This window comes from Rhincodon typus, chromosome 20, assembly GCF_021869965.1.
Source record: "Rhincodon typus isolate 14 chromosome 20, sRhiTyp1.1, whole genome shotgun sequence".
Lineage (NCBI taxonomy): Eukaryota > Metazoa > Chordata > Chondrichthyes > Orectolobiformes > Rhincodontidae > Rhincodon > Rhincodon typus.
Genome location: NC_063351.1, coordinates 47379895 through 47396729, shown reverse-complemented (window position 1 = coordinate 47396729; position 16835 = coordinate 47379895). Strand labels below are relative to the sequence as shown.

Here is a 16835-nt window from a genome sequence, read left to right as displayed (position 1 = left end):
TATACATTGAGTGTTGAGGTTAAAGATCCGAACGTTACTAGTTACTCTACAAGTACAATAGCATTAGCGAGACTGGTCCTCCAATGTTCCTGGCCTTTGGAGGTGTTTTCCACCTCAGAAGTGCTAAGATTGAGAACTAATGTTCTGTCACATTTGTTGTTGTTGTTTTACAATCTAACATTTGCATTTGTTTATTTTTGATATTTCCTTTGATCCTACTCATTACTAGCTCAAACAAGATTTAAAACTCAGGTTTTCTGGATTTCATTTTTTCCCCATAAAACTTAATAACTGTTCACCTCAGTGACAATGGAATAAGAGTTCCAGATTCCTGGTTGAATTTAAGATGTACACTCTCCAGCTGCCTGGTGCGAATCAATTCATGAGGAACAATAGCAGCAGAACTTTCACTCTCCAAACTATCTTTCCTAGTCCTAGGAAAAAATAGGAAAACAAAACAAAATTCAAGGGAAATGATTGCATTAAAACAAAAAAAAGCATTAAAATTAATTTTGCTACAGGTCAAAATTTTGTGAAGTTGATTATATTTCGGACATACTGGGGTTTTGACATGAATCCAGTGGCAAAAGACAAGAACAACAAATCAGTAATAGTTTGTAAATTACACTGATGTGCATGTCATCTCAAATGACCAAACTCTGTCCAAGTGTTCTCATTTAAAGCAGCTCCAATACAAAACACAATACTCACTGGTTCAATGTGGTGCATAAACATAAAAAGAGACCTAGTTCAGGATTCTCTTAAGGTTAACATTTAGGTTCAGTTGGCAGTTAGAAAGGGAAATGCAATATTATCACTCATTTTGAGTGGACTAGAATACAAGAGCGGTCATGGACAGCTGAGGCTGTATAAGGCTCTGGTCAGACCACACTTCGAATATTGAGAGTAGTTTTGGATCCCATATCCAAGGAAGGATGTGCTGGCCTTGGAGGGGACACAGAGAAGGTTTACAAGAATGATCCCAGGGATGAAGGGCTTGTCATATGAGAAGTGGTTGAAGCCTGTGGATCTATAGTCAATGGAGTTTAGAAGAACGAGGGACAAATCTCATTGAAACTTACAGAATACTGAGGTACAGAAAACAGAGATGATGTTTCCACTTGTAGGAGAAACTAAGACCCAAGGGCATAGCATTAGAGTAAAGAAACAACCCTTTAGAACAGAGATGAGGAGGAATTTCTTCAGCCAGGTGGTGTGAATTTGTGGAATTCATTGCCACAGAAGGCTGTGGAGGCCAAATCACTGAGTGCATTTAAGGCAAAGATAGGTTCTTGATTAGTAAGGAGATCAAAGATTATGAGGAGAGGGCAGGAGAAAAAAGGTAAGAAGCATATCAGCCATGACCAAATAGTGGAGCAGATTCGATGGGCCAAATGGCCTAATTCTACTCCTATATTTTACAGTCTAATCGTCTAAACTTCACTTACTTGAAAATGATGTTCCAAATTATAATTATTGATAAAGACATACATTTGACAATTCTCTGCTAGGTTTTCTGCTAGGTTTGACAAAAGTGAATTGTGACAAACCAAACCTCAAGTTTCCAACTCATGTCTCATTAATTAAAAGGATCTGTTTTTGAGGGAATTTGAATCAGAAATCAGAATAAATAACCAACCTGCTGGGCAAGTGGATTATAAAATTGCTTGCGCATATTGTCAAAACGTGAGTCAAATACAAATATGTGCTTCAGATAGTTTGTCTGAAATGTCACATATGTACTACCATTTTCTTATATTTGCATAAATAGGGGCAGGGGTGGTTTAACAAGGGTAGACCAAAAAATATTAAATTTAAAAGGGCGAAATGACCAATCTAAATAGAAAAATTTCTTCCCCCTCTTCCATAAAGAAAGCAATAGAAGAGCACAAAGCATGGAGGCGAGTGCACTCTTGTATTAGTTTATTCCATTGTCCTTCATGGAAGATTGGTACAATTTTGAAACAGAAGCATAAATAAAACAACTAATTGCTTGTGCAATGTTGAATGCAGAGTAAAGACCAGTAAGGACTTTAATAAAGATTAAAATGAGCGAGATCAGAGTAATATAATTGATAGCACAATTATAAAACATCTAAACTAAGGAGGCATGGGATTCAGGGAAATTTGGCTGTCTGGATACAGAACTGGCTGTCCAACAGAAGACAGAGGGTGGTAGTAAATAGAAAGTATTCAGCCTGGAGCTCGGTGACCTGTGGTGTGCCGCAGGGATCTGTTCTGGGTCCTCTGCTCTTTGTGATCTTTATAAATGACTTGGATGAGGAAGTGGAAGGGTGGGTTAGTAAGTTTGCTGATGACACGAAGGTTGGTGGAGTTGTGGACAGCGTGGAAGGCTGTTGTAGGTTGCAACAGAACATTGACAGGGTCCAGAGCTGGGCAAAGAAGCGGCAGATGGAATTCAACCCGGAAAAGTGAGAAATGATTCATTTTGGAAGGTCGAATTTGAATGCAGAATACAGGGTTAATGGCAGGATTCTCCGCAGTGTGGAGGAACAGAGGGATCTTGGGGTCCACGTCCATAGATCCCTCAAAGTTGCGTCTCAAGTTGATAGGGTTGTAAAGTAGGCGTATGGTGTGTTGGCTTTCATTGGCAGGGGAATTGAGTTTAAGAGCTGTGAGGTTATGCTGCAGCTCTATAAACCTCTGGTTAGACCACAGTTGGAATAGTGTGTTCAGTTCTGGTCACCTCATTACAGGAAGGATGTGGAAGCTTTAGAGAGAGTGCAGAGCAGATTTACCAGGATGCTGCCTGGACTGGAGGACAGGTCTTATGAGGAAAGGTTGAGGGAGCTAGGGCTTTTTTCATTGGAGCAAAGAAGGATGAGAGGTGACTTGATAGAGGTTTACAAGTTGATGAGAGGCATAGATAGAGTGGATAGTCAGAGACTCTTTCCCAGTGCGGAAATGACTATTACGAGGGGGCATAATTTTAAGGTGATTGGAGGAAGGTATCGAGGAGACGTCAGGGGTAGGTTTTCACACAGACAGTGGTAGGCGTGCAGGATGCGCTGCCGGCAGTGGTAGTAGAGTCAGATACTTTACAGACTTTTAAGTAACTCTTGGATAGGCACATGGAGGATAGTAAAATGTAGGGTATGCAGAGTAGCTTGATCTTAGTAGGATAATATGTCGGCACAATATTGTGGGCCAAAGGGCCTGTACTGTGCTGTACTGTTCTATTCTATATTCTTAAATCTTGGTGGATTTTTTTTGAGACACAATCAGGCTCCACTCAAAGTAGTTTGTCCCAATCTAACTGTTCTACCTTCCTATTTAAATTTGTCAGTGGACTTGTTATAATTATTTTCTCCTACACCCTTTCTGAAAGCATCTTTACTCCTCGTACCTGACTGAAATGAAAATTATTTATTTGTGTATTTGACAGTTGGAAACACTCGGCAATTTGATCATGGATAGCACTGTAACCACATCCAATTCTTTTGTTAACATACAGTCTAAGCAGATGGGATCTTAATCAGATGGGCCGAGGAATGGCAGACAGAGTTTAATTTAGATAAATGTGAGGTGCTGCATTTTGGAAAGGCAAATCAGGGCAGGACTTAATGGTAAGGTCCTGGGGAGTGCTGTTGAACAAAGAGACCTTGGAGTGCAGGTTCACAGTTCCTTGAAAGTACAGTCTCGGGCAGCCAAGATATGAAAAAAGCATTTGGTACGCCTGCCTTTTTTGGTCAGTGCTTTGAGTAGAGGTGTTGCGAGGTCATGTTGAGGCTGTACAGGACATTGGTTCGGCCACTTTTGGAATACTGTGTGCTATTCTGGTCTCCCTGCTCTAAGATGGATGTTGAGACTTGAAAGGGTTCAGAAAAGATTTATTAGGATGTTGCCATGGTTGGAGAGTTTGAGCTATAGGGAGAAGCTGAATAGGCTTGGGGGTGGGGTGGGGGGCGTGGGGGTGGTTGTGGTGACCTTATAGAAGTTTATAAAATCATGGAGCGGCATAGATAGGATGATTAACCAAGGTCTTCTCCAGGGTAGTACAGTCCAAAACTAGAGGGCATAGGTTTAATGTGAGAGAGGAAAGATTTAAAAGGGACCTAAGGGGCAACTTTTTTCACACAGAGGAATGTATGTATGGAATGAGCTGCCAGAGAAGTGGAGGAAGTTCGTCCATTTACAACATTTAAAAGGCATCTGAGTGGGTATATGAATAGGAAGAGTTTAAGAGGGATATGGGCTAAATGCTGGCAAATGGGACTAGATTAATTTAGGATATCTGGTCGGCATGGATCGAAAGGTCTGTTTCCATTCTGTACAGCTCTATGGGTTTATGCAGTTAGATATTGATTAACTTGCCTGACGTTTATCACCTTAACAGATTCATAACAACCCCTTTGTGGGACCCCGAATAGTGATACCACCACAGACTGCATTTATAGATAGTCTTTATGCAAAATATCTTTACAGACAGTAATCAGTTTTGGGCAGGAGGGATTTGTGAGAGGAGTACAATTGAAGTACAGGTGCAGATTTGCATTTTATAAAGTATTTTGAAGGTTTGGACAGATGTAGCAATAAGACGACATTGAACTCCAGGAAGTGTTTTTACTCCAAAGTTACTGTAAACCCACCGGACCATAAGACTGCTCTTTCATTAGAGACTCATGACTGGCAGTGGTTTAACCTGAGGGTCACAACGTCTCAAGCAAGGGAAGACATTGAGAACGAAAGTCCTTCTTGGTAACCTCAGCTGGCACGGGAATGAAACCCACATGGCTGGGATCACAGATCGGCCATTAAGCCAACTGAGCTAACCAACTGCCCTACACCCCCATCTCCGAAAGTGTGCCTGGAGAGGGAAAACACACATTCGTTGAAAGTATGGATGATATAAACGGAATCATTGGATTTCAGGTGATGGTAAAACATGGGCAGACACACAGAAATGCAAGGATTTGAAGTCAGGGGCAAAAATACTGGAACCACTGTGTTCAGAGAATGAAGACTGGTTTATCAGTTGAGCATATATGAAATCATCAGAAAAGTTTGAATACATTGGCTTTTCAGATGTAAGGTGGACCTTGGGAGTATTGTAAAGGTGAACATAGAAAATGGCAGTTGAAGGATAACAAGCACTTACTGTGAACAGACTGGGGTGGAGACTATAAATCATTCAGGTGATGATGGGATGTGGTGTTTGAAATAAAGCTCAGGATCAAGGAACGCAGAACTTGGATACCCTCAGGTTCTGGTACGTAAGGATCGGGGAACAGGATTGGAACATAAGCGACAACTATGTCACTGGGCCACCTGGGCTGAAAAGAATGACATTGGTCTTGCTCATCCACGTCAAGATGTCTGTCCAAATGTAATCAAGGATGGAGACTTTAGATACAAATGAAAACATTTAATATCTTTGCAACGTGTACTTAAGAGCACAAGGGTACTGTATGGGGGAATCTGGGGTTGGGAGAAGCCTAGAGACAGCCAGAGCCGGCGCTGGTTAGAGAGCGGGTGTGAACCAGAGGGACAGCAAGTGCACCAGCTAGAGATAGAAAAAGGGAGAGGGGGGGAAAAACAGTGAACTAAAAAGAGATAGCAAGAGACCGAGTGTGCCAGACACAAAGCGCAAGCCAAACAGACAGCACAGGCAAGCAACAGAGCTGGTGAGCGCAAGCAAGGTAGCAGGAGCGTGCTAGGCAGCACAAGCAAGCTACAGCAAGCTAGATAGCGAGAGACAGCATGCCAGACAGAGAGAGAACGAGAGGGGGATAGAGAGAATGCCAGTGAGCTAGACAGTAAGAAAGTGCTAGACAGTGATCAATGGTAAATGCTACACCATTAGGCCCAATATTCAAAATATGGATCACTAAATTGAGGATAAAAGCATTTTAAATGTGCCCCAGCTGATTGTTAATTTCACTGATGAGTGAAAATTTAGTATTGCAATATGCTGCCAATTTGAATTGAAACAGCCTGCATCCATGATAGATTACATATGTCATCCATAATTAAGTTAGGGAATAAGTAGGTAGTTGGATCAGATGGATTTTGTTTCCATGGTAGCCAAAAATATCAACAATAAATTATTCAGCAGAAATTTGCTCTAGACATTTATTGAGAATGCAAATAAATAACTACTTGGGTTTGGTAAACATGTAACAAAAATGTTAGTAAAGTTTTGATCCACCATGACTTAAAAATTCTATAATATAACATGTTAGTTTCACTTCTGAATCCTGTTTCCTCAAACAACACTTTTGTCATGATTTACTATTTATTAAGACACCTGAGCAGTGATTGATTACCACGTTAGGAAGTTTTAACTATTCATTTTGTTCAAGTAAAACTTACATCATATCAGTAGGCAACTAATTTTTCTGGCTGCTTCAGGAATTATTATGGGAACAGTCAATCCTATAAAGTCAACTTTACTAACATGAGGCCACGTCCCAAAATTGGAAGAATTGTTCCATGGTCACAGCTTAACATAATCATATTCACCCAATCCCACAGTAAATCCCAAATCCCAGACACCTCCATCTCCTATCCTGCAAATTTTCAAACTAGATAATGGAACTATGAGCATGGAAATCTCCTGCTGATTACCACATACTGCCATCCATCAACTCATGATCAGTACTCGTGCATGTTGAATAACACTTGGATTAAGGACCGAGGGTGGCATAGGCACAGAATGTACTCTGAATCGGGGACTTCAATGCCCGTGAACAAGAATGGTTCAGCAGTACCATTACTAACTGAGCTATCACAGCCTGAAGGACATATCCGGAAGACCAGAATAGTGGATGATGATGGGGGAACCAACAAAAAAAAACATATGACAGCACTGGATGGAGTGCTTGTGGAAATGAAGAAATGCCTTCACACATACTTCATTTACCCTCCATTGTGCCACGTGGCACTGGCACTGTATTAAATGGGGCTGATTTAGAACAAATCTAACAGCTTAAAACTGGCCATCCACAAGATTCTGTGGGTCATCAGAGCAGTGCAATCAGTAAGCTCATGGCTAGGCACATCCCTCCTCTACCAGCACCGTAAAGTCTCAGAATTAATCAAGGAGTGTAGGCCTACATTTCAGTAGTAGTACTGGGCGTACCTAAAAATGAGGAGTCAAACTGATGCAAGATACAAAACAGGACTATGTGCCTGCCAAACTGTGGAAGTGGCATGTAACAGGCAGAACTAAGTGAAACCACATTCAACGGATTAGGTCAAGGCTCTGCAGTCCTGCCACATCTTGTCAAGAATGTTGGTGGACAATTAATTAACTAAATAGAGGAGAAGAATGCACAAATATCCCCCATTTTCAATGATGGAGAAGCCCAGCACAAAGGCAAGGCTGAAGCATTTGTTACCATCTTCAGCCTGAAGTGCCAAGTGGATGATTCATGCTGGCCTACTGCTGAGGGCCCAGCAAAGTTGCTAGTCTTCAACTAATTTGATTCAATACAAATGATATCAAAAAACGGTTAAGACACAGGATATAGCAAAGGCCATTGGTCCTAACAACATCTTGGCAGTAGTGCTGGAAACTTGTCCTCCACAACTAGCTGCACTCCTAGTTGAGCTGATCAGTAGATAAGGCATCTCTCTGCCAATATGAAAATTGCACAGATATTTGGTGATGACTTGACACGTCCTGTCCAAAAAACACAAGATAATTCTAATCCAGGAAATCAGCACTCTTTCAGTCAACTATCAACAAAGTGACGCAGATGCTTTTGACAGTGCTACCAAGCAAACTAAGCTCTAATTCAGTTAGGATCACCTCACTGATAAGCTCATTACTACCTTGGTCTAAAGCGTGGACTGAATGCACTCATCTGCTGGGTAAGAAAGTCCAAGATTTTACTTTGTACAAAGTCTAAATTAGTTTGTAGTTTATTCTTAGAATTAGACTGAAACCTCGAGTTAAATTTTGTAGTGGTCAGCTTAGAGCAGGGTTTTAGTAAGGCTTCCATTTTAAGAGCAGCTTAATTATGAACCAGTTGAAACTGGATCCTCACCATGCGAGTCAGCTAGGCGTTTTGCCTTAACAGTATCTACAACTAGGCAACTTAGTGCAATTTAGAACCATAATATGCCTTACAATAGAGCACCAGAGATAAATGGTCAAAGAAGTTTTAGGGAGGAAAGGGAAGAGGTATCCCTGTTGCTTTTCCTTTTCCTAAAAATTTTAGGAATTGATCCTTATACCTCTATAGGAGAAGCTGGTTATTTGGTGAGTATCTGGTAAGTGACAACAGTCTATTGTCTTGCGACAGTTAATAAATTATGTAAAAACATAACTAAATGTAAAATGAATAGAATAACTGATTAGTTCCTTTATACACATTCAGGATGGCAAGATAGCTGTGTTCATTGTTGCAGCATGTGCAAGTTCCTAGATGCTAGTTTGGCTCAAAGAAAACTCTTCTGCAGCAAGTATTTGAAGTTCAAGCAGCATCAGCTTTGTTTGAGCTGGGAGCTGGAAGCTGAAAACAGATGGACTGAGAGCATAAACAGAAATGAATAAGTATGCTCTGGTAGCCATTACAGAGACATGGCTGCAGGATGACACTGATTGGCACCTGAATCATGAACAGTACAGGACAGGAATTTAGGAATGTCAGGAAATTAGGCAAAGGTGGAAGGGAGGCTCCATTAATGACGGCATTAGCATAATCAAAAGGGATGACGTAAAGCCAGAAAGCCAAGATGTAGAAATAGGTTGGGTAGAAATGAAAATGATAAAAGGCATGAAGGGAAAGAAGTCACTTCGTCACTTATGGGAGTAGTGTACAGGCACTAAGACGAAGCCTATGGTAGGCTGGAGTATAAAAGAAGACATAGTAAAAGCTTGTCAGAAAGATACAGTGATTATCAGTGTAAGGGTGGTCTATGAGGAGGATGCAGCAATGTTGCAGTGAGATTTGGATAGGCTGAGTGTGTGGGAGGAGGCAGTATGATATGATAAATGTGAGATTATCTACTTTGGTAGAAAAAAACAGAAGGTCAGATTATTTTTTGAATGGCTGTAAAATTGAGAGAATGGAATGTTCAATAATATCTGGGTGTCTTCATGGACTAGTTGCTGAAAGCAAGTACACAAGTGCAGCAGGCAGTAAAGAATGCAAATGATATGTTGGCCTTCATGGCAAGAGGATGTGAGTACAGGCGAGAAGACATCTTGCTGCAATTTTACAGGGCAAAGGTGAGATCACACCTGGAACATTGTGTGCAGTTTTGGTCTCCTTACCGGAGGAAGGATGTTCTTGCTATAGAGAGACTGCAGCAAAGGTTTACCCAATTGATTTTTGCGGTGGCAGAATTGGCATATGAGAAGAGATTGAGTTGGTTAGGATTATATTCACTAATGTTTAGAACAATGAGAGGGGAGCCCATAGAAACCTATGAGATTAGACAGGTGAGATGCAGGAATGACGTTCCTGATGATGGGGGAGTCCAGAACCAAGTGCCATAGTTTAAGATAAGGGACGAACCTTTATTGGACTGAAATGAGGAGAAACTTCTTCACCCAGACAGTTGAGAGCCTTTGGAATTCACTACCACCAAAACAATGTTTTCAAGAAGGAGGCAGATATAGTTCTTGTAGCTGAAGGGATCAAGGAATATTGGGTGGGGAGTGCAGACTTAGGAAATTGAGCTCAATGATCAGCCATAATCATGTTGAATGGTGGAGCAGACTCAAGGGGTCAAATGGCCTACTTTTGTTCCTAACTTCTATGTTTCTATGTTAATCATGGGAGATTTTAATCTACAAATAGATTGGGAATGTCAGATTGGGCAAAGGTAACAGGATGAAGAGTTCATAGAATATTTTCAGGATAGTTTCTTAGAACATCATGTTCTAGAGCTAACCAGAGAACAAGCTTTACCGGATCTGGTGTTGCACAATAACATACGACTAATTAATGATCTTATAGCCAAGGCACTATTAAGTGGTGATGACCAGAGAGACAGACAGACAGGCAGGCAAAGCAGGAATGGGACTGAGACTACTGTTTAAATTTAAAGGGCAATTATAAGGGAGCAAAAGCAGAGCCAGCTAAAATTAGTTGGCAAATTAGGTTGAACAATGGATCACGAGAAATGCAGTGGCAGACATGTAAGGTGGTATTTCAAAATATACAGAATAGGTAAAGTTCCAATGAGCAAGAAAAATTCCAAGAGCCAGCCTCCATGCTTAATCAGAAATGTTAAAGATCGTATCAAACTAAAAGTAAAAGCATATAATTGTGCAAATACAAAACAAAATAAAAATTAATAGAGGAAAAAATTAGAGCATGAGAAAGATAGCCAGAAACACAAAAGCAGATAAGTGTTTCTATAATATCTAAAGAAAAGATTTCACATTTAAAAGAGTTACAGCGAGCGTTGTTCCAATTGAAAGGGAGACTGAAAAATTGGTAACAGAAAACAGACTTGAACGGGCATTTTGCAACAATCTTCATAATAGACGATACAAGCAACATCACAGAAGCGGGGAGGAAAGGAAGAACTCAAAAATTACATACACCAAAGAAGTGGTACAAAGTTAATTATTAGAGCTGCTGGCTGCCAAATTCTCTGGTCCTGATGGATTTCAGACAGATGATACATTGATTTTAATTTTCCAAAACTCTCTTCATTCAGGGATGGTCTCATTAGATTGGAAGATGGCAAACATAACTTATTTATTCAAACTGGGAGACAGAAATCAGGTTTGTTAGCTTAAAATCTGCCATATGAAAAATGTCAGCAGCTTTTATTAAGGAACATAAAGCAGGATGTTTAGATAGGTTCAAGGTAATTAGGTAGAGTCACTATGGCTTGTTGGAAGAGAAATCACACTTGATCAATCTGTTGCTATTTCTTTGATGAGGTCACATGGACATATTCAAATTTCAAATTTGGTAAGGTGTCACAACAAAATGTCACCACAGAAAATAACGGTTCACGGCAATGGTACAGGAGGTAGATATTGTTATGGATAGAAGATTGGCTGGGTAAAAGAAAGCTGAGAGCTGGCATGAGTCTTCTTTCAGGTTGACAAGATGCAATGATTGGCGTGCCAGAGGGGTTGGTGCAGGGACCTTAACGGTTTATAATTATGTAAGTGGCTCAGGTGATAAGTAACTGACAAAAAGACAATGATATGTTAAGTGAGTGGGTAGAGATGTGGAAAATGGAGTATAATATGAGAACATATGAAATTGTCTATTTTGGCAGGAAGAACAAAATAAAGTATACTACTGAATGGCTAAAGATAGCAGTGTTCTAAGATGTGAAGAATTTCAGTGTCCTCATTTGGTCTTTGCAAAAGGCTAGTGTGCAGGAACAGGATATCAGCACGAAATCTAATAGCATGTTATTACTTATTGCAAGGTGGATCGAATAAAATAGTAAAGGAGGTTATGTTTTAGTTACACAGGACACTGATGAGACTGAATACAGTGCACAGCTTTTGGTCAATGATCATCTTATTTAAAGGAAGGATGTCAATGCATTACAGGCAGTTCAAAGATTTACTGGACTAATATCTGGAGTAGGTGACTTGTCTTATGAGGGAAGATGAGACTTGTATCCACTGGAGTTTAGAACAGTAAAAGACAACTTGATTGAAACATACAAGATCCTGAGAGTTCCGAGGAAGGGTCACTGGGCCCGACACGTTAACTCTGATTTCTCTCCACAGGTGCTGCCGGACCTGCAGCAAATTCTGCTTTTGTTTAAGATCCTGAGGGATCTTGACAGGGTAGATTTAAAGAGGATGTTTGCTCTTGTGGGACAATTTAGAGCTAAGGGTCAAGATTTAAAAGTGAGGAGTTGCCCATTTAAGACAGCTGAAGCAAAAGAAATTCTCTAAGGCTCATGCCTCTTTGGAATGTTCTTCCTGAAAAAGTGTTGAAGCAGAACCCTTGAATATTTTTAAGGCAGAAGTAGATAGATTCTTGTAAAGAAAGGGGTGTGAAAGGTTAGAAGGGGTAGACAGGAATGTGGAGTTGAGGTTATAATCAGATGAGCCATGATCTTATTAACTGGCAGAGGCAGCTTGAGGGGCTGAATTGGGTTGCTTTATTATTAATTCATATGTTTCTATGGACAAAGGAGCTGAATTCTAGTGGTGAGGTGTGATTAACTGCCCTTGGCATCAAAGCAACATTTGATCGAGTCTGACAAAGAGTCTAGACAAAATTGAAAGCAATAGGAATCGGGGAAGAACTCTTCACTGATTTTAGTCAGACTGAGCAGAAAGGAAGACAGCTGGTGGTTGCCGGAGGCATATAATCTCAACCTCAGGAATTCACTGCAAGAGTTCTTCAAGTTAGTGTGTAGGTCCAAACACCTTCAGATGCTTCATCAATGGCTTCCATTCATCATAAGATCAGGAGTGGGGATATTTACTGACAAGTGTACAATATTTAGTACCACTTGAGACTCTTCAGATGCTGAGGCAGTCTGTATCCATGCGTACCAAGATCTGTACAACATTCAAACAAGAGCTGAGGGGGAGGCGATGGCCTAGTGGTATTATCACTGGACTGTTAAACAATGAGACCCAGATAACATTCTGGGGACCCGGGTTCAAATTCCACCACAGCAGATGGTGGAATTTGAATTCAATAAAATATCCGGAATTAAGAATCTAATGATGACCATGAATCCATTGTTGATTGTCAGAAAAACCCATCTGGTTCACTAATGTCCTTTAGGGAAGGAAACTGCCATCCTTACCTGGTCTGGCCTACATGTGACTCCAGACCCACAGCAATGTGATTGACTCTTAACTGCCCTCTGGGCAATTAGGGATGGGCAATAAATGCCACCTAACCAGCGATACCCTCATCCCATTAATGAATAAAGGAAAGGAAATGGCAAGTACATACAGAAATCATTAGATTGTAAGACTGGAAGCAGTTATCATAGCACATATTCGGATCCTGCTGAGTCTAATCCAAATAAAAAGTCATTAAAACTTTTACCGGGCAATGACCACCTTTTACCCTTTTATCCCATCAAGAATTTCAGGTCAACCATTAGGTTCAAGTTAGACATTTTTAAAAAAACTCAGCTTCAGGTTCTCAAGCATCTTAGTGACTAAAAATGTAAGAAAGAAAAATGAAGCATTGACTATGTTCCACATTGGAAAGCAAACAGCAATTAAAACTACATTTTAAAACATTTGGTAACTAAGTATGTTGAGATGGAAATCTACTATATAAAGGAGAAACTGGATGTTGCATAAAATGCTTCAACGCAAATCAGTTATAAAAAATACCATTTGTACCATCCCATATCTCGCTAAAGGGATCAGAATAAACCACGAGCATTTAACTGGAGGCATTCATGTACAGGTCTCAATAGTCAAACAATAATGTAAAGCAATAAGTTTATGCTAAACTTTTATAAAACATAGTTTACGCCTCAGCTGGCGTAGTGTGTTCAATTTTGGACACTATGCATTACATTAAATAAAAGTGCTGGAGAAACTCATCAGGTCTGGCAACATCTGAGGAGAGAGAAAGAGTTAACAATTAGAGTTCAGTATAGCTCTTCTTCAGAACTGTTTACGCTTAATGAAGAATTATAATTCTTATAAGAATCGAAAGTTTATAAACAATTGCCTTAGAAACAGCACAGGAGATATTTACAAGAATGGTACATGGGACAAAGAACTTCAGCTAAGTGGGCAATTTGAGGTTATTTTCTTAACATCAGAAAATTAAAAGGAGAATTTGATAGAAGTGTGTTTCTGCAGCAGAAGGTTTGGTTTCCAAAGGATAGACAAAATTAAGGTGATTGGCAAAAGAACCAGAAGCAGCATGAAACTTTTCTTTATACTGCAACTTGTGATCTGTAATGAACTGCTTAAAAGCTCAATAGAAACTGTGATATTCAGGGGAATTAGATAATTTTCAAATGGAAACAAGATCTTACAGATCCAAGAAGGAACAGGGATTGGGATTCATCACATAGCTCTAATAAACAGCTGTCACCAATATGAAGAAGAACAAAGGTGCTCTTCATGCTGTATAAGCCTATGACTTTAAATTGATCCATGCCGCCAGAGCTTGTGCCATGAGCTTGAAATTCTAATTTCAAGCTTTCTCTTCATATAGATATATGTGGAAATTGAGGATACCACACTCACCTTAACGTATACATATGATAAGAACATAAATAAAAACAGGCGCAAGCCATCATTCAATTAGGATTAGTAGAGAATGTTTGTCTTCTCTCCAATTCCATTTTATCCAAGTTGTCACACTTTTATACATGGACGCAGTTGGAATGTTGCAGGTTATTGATGTTGAGGGCGCAGAATTACATGATTTTCCAAAGCGCTAACCTTGAAGACGTACAAGTCAGGCTTTCTAAACCACAAAGGCTACAGTGAGGTGCAGCATTCTATTCTTACAATGACTTATTAGCTTACTTATTGTAAACCAAGAATGAAATGGAGACATTCTCAGCCTGTTTGACTCCACTGAAAATTGCTGCTTTTTTTTGAGGGCATCTTGCAGCAGTCTACTTATGTGCTAACAAATTCAAACATAAAGAAGTTAAAAGCGTAAAAAGTACTGTAAAAATAAGTGCGTCACATTAAGTGTTCCATTCATTATAACTGTATTTTCTTTTATTTCCAGCTTAGAGTAATCATTCTAGTTTTCCACTGCAATGGGAAAAAAAGAAGACACCATGGCAAAAATTTATTTTGAAATGGTTTGCCTTCCTAACCTAAATAAACAATTATACTTCAAATATTAGCATAATCTCAAAGTACTCCTGAGTCATGGGTAAATAGCCACTATAGTATATCATGAAAATTCAGTCCAAATTATTTCAGAGAAGCTGTCATCTGTCAGATGGCATTTAACAGACTGGGCACAATTGATACAGTGATAACTACAAGCACTCTAGTTTCTCAAACGGAACCAATGAAACAATGAATGTGCCAAAACTACAAGCAAATTCGATGTGTTCACTTATCAACTGCAGTAGTGCATATTTTGGTAATTCTAATTCAACTCCACTGGTAATAATTATAATCTGTGAAAAAATGTAAAAATGCTACATTTAAATATTTTCTTTGCTTAGTAATGCTGAACTCTTACAAGAATATACATGTATGCTACAAAATGTGAAAATTTTCGATTTAGGATTATTTTTATCTAGGATTTACAGTCAAAAGAGACAGGTTTTTTTTTTAAATATAGAAGTACAATTTGGGCTTCACAAACCCATAGAGATTGGGAAGGGGTAAGATGAACTGTGCATGATATTCTTACCTTTCAGTTTGCTTGCTCTGGAAATGGCCCACTGATTGCACTAGTCTATGGAGAAATTATGGGTAGATTTGTACCAAAAATATCACAATCATAATTTAAAAACAAATCTACTCAGATATACAGACAGAATTAATCTTTGATACGAGACCGCTCCAATTTGGTATTTTCAATTTGACTTTGCTCTGTAGATTTGAATGCCAAGACATTATCAGTGTTTAAAATATTTCCTACATTTGTTCTTGATATTATTTGAATTTAGAGAGCCTTAAATCCTGGAGGAAAGGAAGGAGAAGAATGAAAAAAATTCATGGTACATACAGTGCAATATTTACTTTACAGAGCTGTTAAAATGAAATGTTGAGAGTGTGTGGTAAATCCAAGAAATCATTAGGCACATATACTGCTGTATTTCAACATTCAAGAACAATTTGTTGGAGAAATTCTCATTCCACGAGGGGTTAATTGAGGTCATTAGTATATCAAAAAGCTTTTAGGGGAATTGAGAGCCATATACTTCCACAGATTTCTGAGGCACCCCACCTTCAGCAATATCAAATTTATTTCCACATGACTTTTAAAACAAATATTTTAATATATTCTCAGTCTCATTCCCAATAAACTGCATTCAGAAACAATTCTTATAACCGGAACACCACACACCGACATCCCCATCCTTTCAAAATTCTGCATAGTTTAGTGATTATCTTTAGAGCTTAGTATAGTATTAAAATGAGAAGTGTTACATTGGAACTAGCAATATAGGTACAGGTAAACCAACGCAGCATAATCTTAAACTGCCATAATGGACATGTGCCAACAAATTACACAACAGTGAAATTTCATGTTTAAATACAAGATTTAATTTCCAGTCACAATATCACAGTCATCCTCCATATGACCCCTCTTCCTGATGTGTATTAATGAACTAGACTTGTGTATACAAGAAACAATGTAAAATTTGCAGATAAAACAAATTTGGAAGCATTGTACAAAGCAGAGAGAATAGTGCAGAACTTCAAAAGGGTACACACATAGTGGAGTGGGCACACAAGTGGCAAGTAAGATTTAATGCAGAGAAACGTGAAATCATTATTTTTGATAGACAGAAGCAGAGAGACAATGCAAAATAATGGGTTTTTAAGAGTCAGAGGAGCATGTGTACGTAAGCCACTGAAAGGGGTCTTATGGCACAGTGGAAGGGTCCCTACCTCTGGACCAGAAGGTTTGGGTTCAAGTCAAACTTGCCCCAAACTTGTGTCAAAATATCAGAACAGGTTGATTAAGATATGTACATAAGTCATCAAAGGTGGTAGGACAGGTTGAGAAAACTGTTAATAAACCATTCAGCATCCTAGACTTGCTATTAGAAGCATAAAGCACAAAATCATGGAAGTTATGTTAAACATGCATAAAACATTGATTCAACCTCAAATGGAGTAGTATGTCCAGTTAGGAAAGACATGAAGCTATTAGGGACAGTGCACGAAAGATTCACAAAAATAATTCCAGGGGGAGGACGTTCAGTTCGTTGAACTTGTCTAATCTAAACAATCTGTT

General features: G+C 39.2%; 1 protein-coding gene across 1 annotated transcript in view; it reads right to left on the bottom strand.

The window, feature by feature from the left end:
* sufu (suppressor of fused homolog (Drosophila)) overlaps positions 1-16835 on the bottom strand; it is a 112064-nt gene that overhangs the window by 15043 nt on the left and 80186 nt on the right. Inside the window, exons 9-10 of the mRNA XM_048609228.1 lie at positions 15279-15323; positions 300-434 (exon numbers count right to left, since the gene is read on the bottom strand). Coding sequence (XP_048465185.1) covers positions 300-434; positions 15279-15323 — 180 coding nt within the window. The remainder of the gene's footprint in view (positions 1-299; positions 435-15278; positions 15324-16835) is intronic.